This window comes from Theropithecus gelada, chromosome 3 (genome assembly GCF_003255815.1).
Source record: "Theropithecus gelada isolate Dixy chromosome 3, Tgel_1.0, whole genome shotgun sequence".
Taxonomy (NCBI): domain Eukaryota; kingdom Metazoa; phylum Chordata; class Mammalia; order Primates; family Cercopithecidae; genus Theropithecus; species Theropithecus gelada.
Window position 1 is genome coordinate 4,096,913 of NC_037670.1, and position 14,788 is coordinate 4,111,700.

Here is a 14,788-nt window from a genome sequence, read left to right on the forward strand (position 1 = left end):
GTGCAGTGGTGGGATCTCATCTCACTGCAACCTCCGCCTCCCAGGTTCAAGTGATTCTCCTGCTTCAGCCTCCCAAGTAGCTGGGATGACAGGTGCCACCACACCCAGCTAATTTTTCTACTTTTAGTAGAGATGAGGTTTCACTGTGTTGGCCAGGCTGGTCTTGAACTCCTGACCTTAAAAGATCCACCCGCCTCAGCCTCCCAAAGTGCTGGGATTACAGGCGTAAGCCATTGCACCCGGCCAAGAGAATCCATTTCTTCTGATTTGCTTTCACACCTTCCACAAGGTAGACTCTCTACCTGGCACCTATTGTGCATGCACGAAAATTTCTAAGTGTTCTTGCTTAAATTCAGCACTTAGTGGCTAAGCACCTACTGTGCACCAGTTCAAGCCTCCCTACTTCCATGCTCAGTCTAATATTCTTTTCTTTTTTTCTTTTTTTTTTTTTTTGAGACGGAGTCCCGATCTGTCACCCAGGCTGGAGTGCAGTGGTGCGATCTCAACTCACAGCAACTCCGTCTCCCAGGTTCAAGTGATTCTCCTGTCTCAGCCTCCCAAGTAGCTGGGATTACAGGCATGCGCCACCATGCCTGGCTAATTTTTGTAATTTTAGTAGAGACGGGGTTTCACCATGTTGGCCAGGCTGGTCTCGAACTCCTGATAAAGTGATCCACCTGCTTCGGGCCTCCCAAAGTGCTGAGATTACAGGCCTGAGCCACTGTGCCCAGTCAGTCTAATATTCTTTAGGGACAGAGCACATCCCTGGAAATGCCACAAAGGTATCTTTCCACTATTCCACAATGCCTAAGTAAGCACGATCTCTGCACATCATTGTACTCTTAGCATCTAGCCTACGCCTTCCAGCAAGAAAGTGCTCACTGATGGATATGAATGACTGTCGTGTTCTGTAATTGGGTTTGACAGAGACAGTCTGCCATTTCTTCTCCTAGGCATCAAAAGCCATCAGCCAAAGGCACCATCATTATAAGTAAGAGGAGGAGCAGGGGATGCGAGGAGAAGGAAGAAGGAAATGGAGTTTGGCTCAGATAAACACGTGGAAGAGAGAAGGATCCAAAAGTAGTCCAAAGAGTCCAAGAAAGTTACAAGGAAAAGGACCTCCTCTCACCTGGTTAAAACAATGACCACACTCTGCTACGAAGCATCTCTAGCTGTCCATGCATCCATTCAAGAAATATCTCCTGAGGGCCCCGCATGGTGGCTCATGCCTGTAATCCCAGCACTTTGGGTGGCTGAAGCAGGAGGATCACTTGAGGTCAGGAGTTCAAGACCAGGCTCGCCAATATGGTGAAACCCTGTCTCTACTAAAAATACACACACACACACACACACACACACACATACACACACACACAAAAAAAATAGCCGGATGTGGTGGCGCATGCCTGTAATCCCAGCTACCAGGGAGGCTGAGGCAGGAGGATCACTTGAACCCGGAGGAGGCAGAGTTTGCAGTAAGCCAAGATCTTGCCACTGCACTCCAGCCTGGGTGACAGAGACTCTGTTTCAAAGAGAAAGAAAGGAAAGAAAGGGAAGGAAGGGAGGAAGGGAGGAAGGGAGGAAGGGAGGAAGGGAGGAAGGGAGGAAGGAAGGAAGGAAGGAAGGAAGGAAGGAAGGAAGGAAGGAAGGAAGGAAGGAAGGAAGGAAGGAAGGAAAGATAAGGATAAGGATAAGGATAAGGATAAGGATAAGGATAAGGATAAGGATAAGGATAAGGATAAGGATAAGGATAAGGAAAAGAAAGGAAAAGAAAAGAAAGAAAGAGAGAGAACATCTCCTGAGTACCTACCTTGGCCGGGGGCAGCTCTAAGTGTCTCGGGAATATAATGGGAAACAGCACGCATGGCCCTTCCCATAAGTACTTTGTATTCTCACAACTGCTGTGTGTTGGGTTTCATGCTTATGCTATACATTTTGAATTTCAATTCATTCTGACATATGACAGTCCCATTTTGCACTTAAAAAGTGAAGGGACTTGCCCAAGGTCACAGAGGTAATAAGCAACAGTGGAAATCAAACTTAGTCTTTTTTTTTTTTTTTTTTTTTGAGACAGAGTCTTGCTCTGCTCACTGCAACCTCCACCTCCCAGGCTCAAGCGATTCTCCCGCCTCAGCCTCCCGAGTAGCTGGGATTACAGACGCCCGCCACCAGGCCTGGCTAATTTTTCTATTTTTAGTAGAGACGGGGTTTTGCCATGTTGGCCAGGCTGGTCTCTAACTCCTGACCTCGTGATCCACCTGCCTCAGCCTCCCAAAGTGCTGGGATTACAGGCGTGAGTCACCGCACCTGGCCCTGAGTGTCCTTTTAATACGCTGGTTTTGAGGGGTTTTGTTAGAGTTTGGGTCTTGCTCTGTCACCCAGGATGGATGAGTGCAGTGGTGCAATCACGGCTCACTGCAGCCTCAAACTCCTAGGCTCAAGCGTTCCTCCCACCTCAGCCTCTTTGGTAGCTGCGACCATGGGCATGCACCACAACGTCTGGCTAATTTTTTATTTTTTGTAGAGACAAGGTCTTGCTATGTTGCCCAAGCTAGTCTTAAACTCCTGGTCTCAAGCCATCCTTCCGCCTCAGCCTCCCAAAGTGCTAGGATTACAGGCGTAAGCCACCGCACCTGGTTCTTCTAATATAGTCTTAAAGACTCCCAGGTCATCTAATGTTAGGTTGTTTCTTCACTGGCCTTGGGCGTGGGTGTGCTCATGTTCCATCTTCCTGTGGTCACTCTTAGCTCTAAGTAATTACCGAGCTTTCTTCCTGTCCACAGAGGGCACTCCAGATTTGGCAACAAGCAAAGGTCAGGGGGGTTGGGTTTCTTCAGCGAGAATGACACTGGCTGCCTCTCCTGCTACCTCTGGGCTGGTCAGGCGGCAGCTGCCCCCACTGGCAGGGTGCCAGTCACACTCACCTGCCAACACAGATGTGCCCGCATCTGAGGGCTGTCCAGGAACAGGACTCCCTGTTTCTTCAGGAGGGGCCAGCTGCAACCAGACACCTTGAGTCCTCAGAGGTAAAGGGAGTGGGTGTCCCTCTAGCACCAAAGCCCTGGTTCTGGGACCGAGACTTCCACAACCCAGGGCCCGCACCTGTCCTCAATCCCTGTGGAATGTCTGCGTGCAGCAAATGAAGGCTTGAACTGCCCTGGTTTCCTTCTGATGTTCCCTGCAGCGACTGATTTTAATATGCACATGTGCCCTCTCCCTCCCTTCGCTCCTTCCTGCAGGAAATGGTGGTACCATCCAGCATCTGTGGGCTGCAAGAAAGAAGAAATATAACACCAGACCACCTCTGGCATTGATGAACAGAGATGCTTTCCAAACGTCATGCCTCTCTTTTTGTTTTTGGTTTTGGTGTTTGCTTGCTTGTTTGTTTTTGAGACAGAGTCTCGCTCTGTCGCCCAGGTTGGAGTGCAGTGGCATGATCCCTGCTCACTGCAGCCTCTGCCTCCCAGGTTCAAGCGATGCTCTTGCCTCAACCTCTTGAGTAGCTGGGATTACAGATGCCCGCCACCAAGCCTGGCTAATTTTTGTATTTTTAGTAGAGACGAGGTTTCACCACCTTGGCCAGGCTGGTCTGAAACTCCTGACCTCAAGTGATCTGCCCGCCTCGGCCTCCCAAAGTGCTGGGATTACAGGCATGAGCCACCGTGCCTGGCCACCATCCCTCTCTTTCTGACTCCACCTTGGAGACCTGACCCTCTGTCTCTCTGTGCCAACTCCATCCCTCTCTTTCTGACTCCACCGTGGAGACCTGACCCTCTGTCTCTCTGTGCCAACTCACTTCCCTTGCCTAGGGAGTTCAGTTGGGTGGGTTGTGGTGTGCTGGGGCTACATAGGAGAGTTTTGGTTTCCTATCGCTCAGACTCCAACTTCAAGTGCCTGAGTGGCCTGGGGGCAGGACTGGAAGAGGTAATTTTGACTTCTCTCCATTTCTACAAAGATTTTCAATTTCTTTAAGCAACTCCACTTCTATTCAATATCTTTCTGAAATCTAAATTTGGTACCTAAGTTGAATCAATTGCATTTCTTCTTATGACAGAGAAGCCCTGGGCTCACAGGGCTACAGCTCTGATGTGTGCCCTGCGTGGGGACTCTGAGGAGGGGAGGGGGTGTCTCTAAGGTTTGGAGCCTGCGAGGGGCAAGTGAAATTCCAGACCCCTCCATCTCTTTCCCCTTACTCATTAGGAAAGTGCTGGACTCCTGGGAGGAAGTACTCTGGTATTCCTGAACCTGGCTCTGCCCTTCCCTAATTGTGTTACCCTGGAGAAGTCACATAGTAGCTCTGTTTCTCACCTTTCTCATCTCTAAAATGAGAGAAATAAGTAACTTCCTCAGGTGACAGAAACATGATAGAAAGCCAAAAATCACGTACAGAAGAATTTTAACAAGAAATCCATCTGTCCCTAGGTTCACTTTCTTTTTTATTTTATTTTATGCTATTCCATTTATTTATTTGAGACCGAATCTTGCTCCGTCACCCAGGCTGGAGTGCGGTGGTGCAATCTCAGCTTACTGCAACCTCCGCCTCCCAAGTTCAAGCCATTCTCCTGCCTCAGCCTCCAGAGTAGCTGGGATTACAGGCACGAGCCACCGCACCCTGCTAATTTTTGTATTTTTTTTAGAGACAGGGTTTCGCCATGCTGGCCAGACTGGTCTGGACCTCCTGGCCTCAAGTGATCCACTCACCTCGGCCTCCCAAAGTGCTGGGATTACAGGTGTGAGCCACTGTGCCCAGCCACTAGGTCCACTTTCTTAATGCTCATACAAAGCCAACAGGCCATCGTTTAAAATGTTTTTAAACATGGTATTGTTTCCTGTATAACTGGTTTAGATTTTCCAAATTTTTTACAATAAATATGAATTAATTTTATTCTACAAAAAAGAATATGTAGTTGACCCTTGAACAAGGGTCTGAACTGCACGGGTCCACCTGTACATAGATTTTTTTTCTTCCTCTGCCACCCCTGAGACAGCAAGACCAACCCTTCCTCCTCCTCAGCCTACTCAATGTGAAGACGACCAGGATGAAGACCTTTACAATAATCCACTTCTACTCAATTAATAGTAAATATATTTTCCTTCCACATGATTTTTTATTTTTCTTTTGAGCCAGAAGGCTGGAGAGCAGTGGTACAATCATAGCTCACTGTAGCCTCGAACTCCTAGGCTCAAAACATCCTCCCACCTCAGCTTCCTGAAGAGCTGGGACCACAGGTGTGCACCACCATGCCCGGCTGATTTTTGTAAAGATGAGATCTTGCTATGTTGCCCAGGTTTGTCTCAAATTCCTGGCCTCAACTGATCTTCTCACTTCAGCTTCCCATAGTACAGGGATTTTACAGGCATGAGCCAATGCGCCCAGCCTATACAATTTTCTTAATATTTCCTTCTCTTTAACTTACTTTTTATAAGAATACAGTGTATAATACACACAACGTAGAAAATAAGTGTTAATCAACTGCTTATGTTACCAGTTAGCCTTCTGGTCAACAGTAGGCTATTAATAGTTAAGTTCTGGGGGAGTCAAAAATTATACTTGGATTTTTGACTGTGCAAGGGTTGGCGTCGCTAACCTCTGCATTGTTCAAGGGTTAACTATAAAGCCATATTCACGTTATGAAATCATACATTTAACAAAAACACGCTGAAACTTGCCGATTCCTAACCTGGCTCACTTCCGAGGGCCTTCGTCCGAGGGCCTCGAAGGATCTCGTTCTCTTCAGTCAGGAAGATGAAGACTAGAGGAGCCACAAGATGGCGCAGGCAAGATGGCTTTCTCACACTCAGTCTCTCTAGCTGAGTCCTCCCAGCCCCTACTCCTCTCCACATCCATCCAACCCAACCCAGCCTTTACAGCCTTGAGGTTATTTCCTATCTGGCCATCACTTACCTCCTCAAACTAGTTCCCAACAACTTGATCAACCAATAAACCTTAAGTGCCCCATTAAGTGCAAGGGGCTGTGGTGTGATGAGGGATGGAGGTGGTATTAAAAGTCAAAAATATGGTTCCCGCCCTTAAAAGGCCTATGGTCAAGGCGCTGTGGCTCACACCTCTAATCTCAGCACTTTGGGAGGCCAAGGCCGGGGGTGGGGAGGGGGATGAAATGGAGTGGGGTGGGGATCACTTGAACCCAGGAGTTTGAAACCAGCCCTGGCAACTTGGCAGAACCCCATCTCTACAAAAAATTTGTTAGGCATGGTAGCACGTACTTGTAGCTCCTGCTACTAGGGAGCCTGAGGTGGGAGGATCACTTGAGCCCGGGAAGTAGAGGTTGCAATGAGCTATGATTGCATCACTACACTCCGGCCTGAGTAACAGAGTGAGACTCTGTCTCAAAAAAAAAAAAAAAAAAAAAAAAAAAAAAAAGAAGCCTATAGGCAGGGCACAGTGGCTCACGCCTGTTATCTCAGCACTTTGGGAGGCCGAGGCGGGCAGATCACTTGAGGTCAGGAGCTCAAGACCAGTCTGGCCAACATGGCAAAACCCCATCTCTACTAAAAACAAAAATTAGCCAGGCGTGGTGGTGGGCGCCTGTAGTCCCAGATACTTGGGAGCTGAGGCAGGAAAGTCGCTTGAACCCAGGAGGCGGAGACTGCAGTGAGCGGAGAGCTCACCACTGCACTCCAGCTCGGCAACAGAGCAAGACTCCATCTCAAAAAAAAAAAAGCAGCAGCAGCCAGGAGGAGGTAGAGCCCTCCATAAATCCCACCTGCTTGGACTTCACAGGGGTCCACGAGAAAGATTTAAGAAACTTGAACAACCTTTAAAATGCCCGGCTCCCACTCTGTACCAAGTGGCCTTGGCCCTCTTACATGCACAGTGCACCAGCTCTAGCAGTCTCTCCATTAATTCCAAAGGAATAAAGAACATTAAGGTCAAGGTTTCCTTCTCCACCCTCGGGAGCAATGAATGAAGACCGGCTGCAGAGCAAGAGAACACGTGTCTCCCCAGGCACTAGGAGCCCTTTGCCTTCTCACCGCAGCCTCCCACTGCAGCAGGTGGAGAACATCAACAGATGGGACACGCCGGCAGAGGATGAAGGTGCTTGAGGGGCCAGGTGGAGATAGGAAGAGTCCCCTATATTTCACAATTTTTCCCTGCTCTTTTCCTGCAGGCTTCATGTCACCGCAAATGACACTAGGCAGTCAGGCCGATGACATCTGCCTAGTCGCAGCTTGCATTCTTAGCTTGCCCAGGAAAAGCTTTCAACTTGGCCTTGCTGCCCACTTACAAGTCAGGAAAACTCAGCCTTCCCGCCCCACAGCACCTGACTCCACCAGCCCAGGAACTGTTTACAGGGCAGAAGACCACAGAGAAGGAAGCCAGATGCCAGCCGATCTGAAGCAAGCTCTCAGCTTAAGTCCTCGAAACGAGCTGGCTTTGGAGGTCGGATGGGTTTTCTACCTTTACTCTGTTTGATGTAGGCAGCAGAGTGCCAGGCAATGGGTCAAGGGCCGTGTCCCAAGTTTGTTAGAAAGGCAAATTCTCAGCCCCCACCCCAGACCCAGACCGGGACGGGAGACCCAGAAATCTGTCTTAAAGGGCTCTTCAGTGATTGTGATGCACACGCTGAAGATCGAGACACTAGTGCAGGAGCTAAGAACCTCCATTCTGGAGCCTGACATTCCAGCTTCAATTCCCAGCTCTGACACTCACTAGCCAGGTGACTGTGAGCACGTTGTTCAGGTGGGTGTCAGAGCACCCATCTCGCAGGTCATTGTAAAGGCTCAGTGGGTTCATGTAAGTCTGTGACATGTAGAAAGTAGCCTCCTAACCTTCCTTCACCTAGTGTTCTCATTTCTCATCTGGGGATGGGTGGAGCTTCTCTGGACAGATGTGAACATACAGTGAGATAATGCACTTGTAATGTCTTCGCACCCATCTGGCACACAGCAAGAATTCCATCAGTTATTATTATAGAATTTTATTATTCCTATGAGGGAAGTTTCGGGTACAGCTATATAACATTTAGTGCTCCTAATTGAAACTAATACTGGGGCCAGGCATGGTGGCTCACTCCTGTCATCCCAACACTTTGGGAGGCCCAGGCGGGAGGACTGCTTGAAGCCAAGAGTTTGAGACCAGCCTGGCCAACCTAGCAAGACCCTGTCTCTGCAAAAAATTAAAAAATTAGCAGGGTGTGGTGATGCACATCTGTAGACCCAGCTACTTGGGAGGCTGAGGCCGGAGGATGACTTGAGCCCAGGAGTTCGAAGCGGCAGTGAGCTGTGACTGCACCACTGCACTCCAGCCTGAGTGACAGAGCAAGAAGACCCTGTCTCACAAAAAAAAAAAAAAAAAAAAAGGAAAACATAAAACAAAGAAACTGATACTAAAATAACCTGTGTCCCTGAGAAAAGCCTGATGAGTGAGGGAAACCAGGTTATCCTTTGAAGTTCCTATGGGTATGTCTACGGCAGGAATCTATCCCAAATTATAAGTCACCCCGTAAGTTTCTGATTCCTCCAGAAATGAACTATTAGTTTTTATTGCATTCTGTGCCATATTTCAGACACTTGAGAGAAGAGCTTCCGCATAACTTTCGTGGGCTACCCTGACAGCCAGGCCATATACCCTGTAAGTTCAAGGCATCCCCTGGATACCTGTCAAATGGCATTGAGAAGACCGCAGCATCCTTTCACCTGCTCAGATATCTGACCTCCCCTCTCCCTTCACCCCATCCCTCCGCCGAGTACCCAGCAGGGACCACTGGTGAGCAGGAAGAGAACCATCTGCCATCCTCCTTCTCCCTGCCCCCTGCCACCACGGTGAAGACAGCTGAGCCTGACCCTCCCATGTGAGAAGGTATACGTCTATAGTTGCAAGTCCACATATTTTTGTTTTCAACAAACCTAATACTCCTTTCACTTAGGGGGAAACCATGGATAGAAGTTTGTGCCTATGGGGTCAAGAGCACAGGCTCTGTGGTCAACCAGACACAGGGTTCTGACTCCAATCTCTATTATTATTCCTATTACAGCGGTTTGGGGCGCAGTTATACCTTATTTAACACAGGGCAACTTAGTTAACCTCGCCTCGCTTCTTTTTCTCATTTCCCCTCTGGGGATGGGTGGAGTCTCGCTGGACAGATGTGAACATACAGTGAGATAATGCACTTGTAATGTCTTTGCACGCCTCTGGCACACAGTAAGAATTCCATCAGTTATTATTATCACGATCTGCGTGATTATCTGCAGTTCGTTTGAGAACATGAGTTAGCAGCTCAGAAAGGGAGGAGGCAGTCTGTACCTAAGTATGTATCTGCTTGGATAACCCCACGAGTCCTGGAAACCTGCCTGTACTCAGGTAGGTAACACTCACTCCGACTTTGGGGACAGCAAGTGTCCAATGACCTGGCCCAGGTGTGACGAGAGCACATAAAAATTCTCCCTCTTCTCCTGAAGTACTGAGGACAACATTTTAGATGGCACAGATTCTGACAATTGTCACTAATGGGATGCCACATCTCGCTTTGCTACATTCTGGAAACTTCCCAGGCCCACCTTGAACTTTTAACAATCGCCCCTCCGCAGCCCCCAAGGAGAAACAAAGGAAGCGGGAAGGGAGGAGTCCTCATTCTTAGCTAAGCAGCTCACCTCATAGAGAGATGGCATATTCCTCCGATATACTACCGAAGCGCATTAGCTCTGCGACCTGGGGCCTTGCCTTTGTCTGCAGACATCTAAGCCCTCCAATCTCCCCGCTCCCTATTCACCCACCAAACGCTGGGCTCTAAAACTATTTCCTCCTACACGTCTGCCCGCGTGCCTCCAGTCCCATTTGGCCGCTACACTAGTTTCTGCGCTCGGGCTGGAGTCGCCAGGGAATGATTTCCAGTCCGCACGCGGGGACCCGGAGCCAACTGTACTGACATGTTTCCAGGATAAAACCAAACTTGCAGGTGGGGCACGGAAAAGAATCAGGCAAGTTGTTCTTTCCGGCAGCCCCGGCCATCTGCCCGAGATGGGGCAGGAAGAGTAAGATGGAGAGCGCGGGAGCCAGGATGTGCCGGCTCCCAGACACAGCGCGCAGCGCGCAGGAACCCCGGGGCTCACTCTGTGCCCGGCCCGCCCGCGCCGAGCCCCGGAGGCGCCGGCGTGCGTCCTTACCATTCAGCTGCCGGTACACGATGTCCTCCAGCAGCGACAGGCGCTTCAGGACCGCATCCTGGATGGGGCTGGCGCTGTGCGCGCTGAGGTTGGCCACCTCGGCGCGCGGCCGGATCTCGTGGAAGGCGTCTCCGCTGCGCACCGCGATGGGCCGGCACTTGGCCAGGAAGAGCACGAAGCCGGCTACCGCGATCAAGTTCAACACCAGCAGCACTTTGACTCTTCTCAGTGAAGCCATCAAACAGCCCAGCCGGCCCTCGCCCCGGACCCGCGCCCCCTGGGGCTCCGGCGAGGCGCGGGGCAGCCAGGGGCCGTGCAAGCCTCACACACCAGACGGCCGGCAGGGATCCAAGCCCCTGCCCGCCCCACCTCAAGGATGCTCGGGCGGCGGAGACAGCTGGGAGGACGGAACGGTCGTGGGGAGCGCGGAATCGCTCACACGGAAGACCCCGCTCTTCAGAAGTGCTCCCCGAGACGCCTACTCAGTCCACGGCGCACGGCCCCTTCCAGGCGTCTCGGGGAAAGGCCAGGGACTTCGGGGTCTCTCTTCTGCACGAGCAAGGGGTTCGCCTCTGGACCTCTAGCTGCCGGCGCCGCGGACTCCGGAGCCAGCAGGCGGGGCCGCCCGGGAGGCGCAGAGGGAGCGGCGCGCAGGTGCCGGGCTCAGGGATCGCCGCCCGCCCACGGCGGAGCGCGCTGCGCCTGGGGCCGCACAGCCTCCACCCTCGCCCGCAGGCGGCCGTCGCGGCGCGCCACCCGCGCTCTTCAGCAGAGGACCCGCTCCCCCTGGCTGGCGCCTTTGTTCCGCTCACCGACCCGCTTCAGCGCGCCGGGCAGAGGGGAAGCTCGCGCGGGGCGCCCGCATCCTCGAGGCTCCGCAGTCACGCTCAAGTCTCAATTACTCTCAAAGTGGGGGCAACACTAGGGGGCGGGCGAGGGGCCGAGCGCGACGTCCTCTCCGCCCCCCCCCCGCGCGGGGTCTACCCCACCTCGCCGGCAAACTCACCAGCGCGCTCAGCGCCGCCGGCTGCCGGACACGTTCCAAGCCCCCAAACCGCGCCAAGAGCCTTCGGGGCCTGCAGGGCGCACTGGCCTGTCTCGGAGCTGGCGCGTCGCGAGGCTGGCCGGAAGGAGTCGGACCTCAAAAGTCACAGCAGTTCTCTACCCCCTCCGACAACGCCGCGGGGGAGCGCGGCGGGGAGGGACGCGCGGCAGGGAGGGACGCGCGCCGTATCACCCTCCGCTCGCCAGATCCGGCTGCGCGGCTCGTCCCGCGCCCCCGGGAGCCAAACGCCGAGTCTCCCAATTGGCGGACGCAGTGACACCGCCGCTGCGGCACCGAGAGCCACACAGCCCCTGAGCTGGGGAGCCCTGAGGGGACGCGCAGGTGGCGGCGGAGGGCGGAGCGCGGCCCGAGGGGAGCGGCGGCGGCGCCAGCTCCTCCTCCGCCGCCCCTGGCCGCCCTGTCCCCGCGAGGCTGTCGGCCGCCGCCGCCCGCAGGCTGCCGAGCGCACAGCTCCCCGGCTTGCCGGCTCGTGCGCGCGCACCCGGGCAGGGCGGGGGCGCCTGGAGAGTGGGGACCGCGCGGGATGGAGGCAGTCAAGGCATGCTGGCTGCGGCCGGCGCTGGAGGGACCCTTTAGTTCTCAGTACTCCCCGAGCGGGCGGGTTCGTTCCATCCCGGTTGGCGATGAAGACATCCTTCTCTGTGTGCTCGCGGCTCCGCGCTGCGTGGCCAGGAATGGCTAGAGGGAAAATCTGGCCTGGAGACTCGGATTCTGAGACTTTCGGAGCCAGGCCGGGCGTGAGCGGGCTTGGGGGGATTCCCTGCGGACAAGAATTCTGACCTACCCAGTCACTGCTTCTAGGCCCACCCACAGCTCTGTTCAAATTTTATTATAAGAAGCATATTGATTTGGCTACTGGTTTTCCACTACCTCTTCTTCTTCCCAAAACCCAGGAACTCGAAATACTGGAATTCAAACCCCCCTGGCTGATCCATTTAATTCCTTGGGTCTAAAATAGAAATCAGGCCGCCAACTAATAAAAATCGGGCAGCAAAGCTAGACGGAGCTGGTCGTTTTCCCCTCATCATTTTGATCTCATTACAGTTTTTGTTTTGCTTTTTTTTTTCTGGGGCTTGGTTTCTTGTTTTGTTTTTGCTTATGTATTAAGTTTTGATTTTTAACACAGAAATGCACATGCAAAAAAAATAGTCTTTTTATTTCATTCCCTTGGAACTCTGTGCCTGGTTGCAATCGGATCCTCAGGGCGCATGCTTTGTATAATCTACCTGAAAGTGGACACAAAACAGTTAAATGAAAAAGGCACAAGGGATGATTTTTAGCCACACATGTTGGGCAAGACAGAGGCTGTGTGGGAAGAAACTTGGGTTACTGAGCATCTCACGGAGTATCCAGTTGAGTTGGGTGTTGTTATAACCACACTACAGATGGAACTAGCACAATCAATGGAAGCTTCTGCAAAAATAATTTTTGAACATTCACTCAGCCGCAGGACTGAAGCCAGGGAGGCTGAGGCATTGGGTTAGGGTGCCCAAGCAGCAGTAAGTGGCTCTAAGTACGTGCTTGAGGCTGACTCTCAAGCATGTGCGTATTTGGGAATGGGAAACAGGAAACAAAGTAGAGGAAACAGCCTCAGAGTAATCGAGAAGTTTCCAGGCAAATTTCAACTTCAGAGAGATTTCTGTGCTTTCTCTAAAGTCAGAGAGGTCCCAGATCCAAATTAACCATTGGCTTTATCATGCATCCTCCAGGCGCCTCCTCCCAGCTCCTGCACGCATTCTGGACAGCTTCTGTGTTCAAAAATGACACTGGACACTATACTCAATGAGTGACCCACTGTCATGGCCACATCCTGAACGCTGCATGCACAGAGAAGCATTCCACTCCTGCAGTCCTGCACTAAAATCCCAGCCTGTTATTACTGTTCCCTAGCTTTTTACCTCTCCCATTCTCAACTCCAAACATATTTTTCAGGTAACAACTTCCTTCTGCTTCCCAGGTATCTATGCCTCTCTATCCCCTCTGGAGTTTCTTCCCTCCTCTTCCTGGAGTTCATGGTTACTCATTTATTTCAAACACATTCCTAATAGCACCTGCTATTAAGGATCATGCACATGTCTATCACGTTTTTCCACTGCCCCAGCCCAGTAGTAATCCCCAACTCTGAATCAACTTCACCTTCTTCTTTCTCAACCCAAGAACAAAGGCAAGAGCAAGTCTATCCAGGGAAAACCCCATCATCTCAAGGCCTGCAGACATTTCCAGTTGGTGGTGTCTGACCTTACCTGGGCCTTTGATTCTACTCAAAACCACTATTCCATGTACTAGCCAACTCCTCTCCCTAGAGACACCTCACCCTAGCTAGACTTCAGGAGTTCATGAATGGCCCTCAGTCAGATGCAAAAATGTATCTGCATGTTACATAGACATTTTTTTCTGGGGAAAAGACCTGTAAGTTTCATCAGATTCTCAAAATAGTCAATGACCCTAAAAGTTTAAGGACCTGCCTAGCACACGTTATATATGCAAAAACATAATCAACTAAACGTTTATTATATACCAGCTGCTTCTGAAACCAACAAAATTACACTTCAGTGGCTGTGTGGTCTGCTAGCCATAAGGTCTGCGTTCTAGTCCCTTTTTGGTCACCAAAGAATAAATCTGTTCTTGACTTTAAAAGAAGAAATTTATCTTGGATGGCACCCAAAACCTTTCCCAATCATAAAACTCAGTTTAACTACAAAAGCTTTATCAAAAGAGTTTCTTTGGTTGGTTGATTGGTTGAGCAAACTAAAAGGAAACAGACCAATAGTATTTCTGTGCAAGGACTTTTTATTTCAAATACATTTTTCACTCAACCATGGTTCAAATAACATATACCTTTGACATGACTCTGTCCACTCTGCGTGTTAAAAATGTATCACATCTCATCTGAGTCCATTACAGGAGTTAAAATACTTGGAGTTTCGCCAAGGGAAACCAGGGACTCATCTCTCTACAGAGGTTTGGCCAACCCATTTATTCTTGTTAGAACTGGTGAGGCAAAGCCATCACTCTCATAAAACCCTGAGCATTGCAAAAGATATGGGAGTTTTTGCTGTTATAATTCCAACTTTTACTTTAGATACAGAGGGTATGTGTGGTGTGCAGGTTTGTTACATGAGTATATTGTGTGATGCTGAGGTTTGGGGTATGGATTCCATCACCCAGGTACTAATGAGCATAGTAACCAATAGGTAGTTTTCTTTTTGTTTGTTTTTGAGACAGTCTTGCTGTTGCCCAGGCTGGAGTGTAATGGCGTGATCTGGGCTCACTGCAAACTCCACCTCCTGGGTTCAAGCGATTCTTCTGCCTCAGCCTCCCAAGCAGCTGGATTAGAGGCAGGGCCACCACGCCTGGCTAATTTTTGCATTTTTAATAGAAATGGGGTTTCGCCATGTTGGCCAGGCTGGTCTCCAACTTCTGAACTCAGGTGGTCTGCCCGCCTCGGCCTCCCAAAGTGCTGAGATTACAAGAGTGAGCCACTGTGCCTGGTTGGCAGTTTTTCAACCCATACTCCCCTCCCCCCACCCTTGTAGTAGCCCCCAGTGTCCATTGTCCCCATCTTGATGTCCACACGTACTCAATGTCTAGCGCCCA

At 51.0% G+C, this 14,788-nt stretch overlaps 1 protein-coding gene across 1 annotated transcript in view; it reads right to left on the reverse strand.

The window, feature by feature from the left end:
• Positions 1 to 10,798, reverse strand: part of GALNT17 (polypeptide N-acetylgalactosaminyltransferase 17) — a 596,132-nt gene extending 585,334 nt beyond the window's left edge. The window contains exon 1 of the mRNA XM_025379068.1: positions 10,126 to 10,798. Coding sequence (XP_025234853.1) covers positions 10,126 to 10,363 — 238 coding nt within the window. The 5' untranslated portion in view covers positions 10,364 to 10,798. The remainder of the gene's footprint in view (positions 1 to 10,125) is intronic.
• Between the last annotated feature and the right edge of the window lie 3,990 nt (positions 10,799 to 14,788).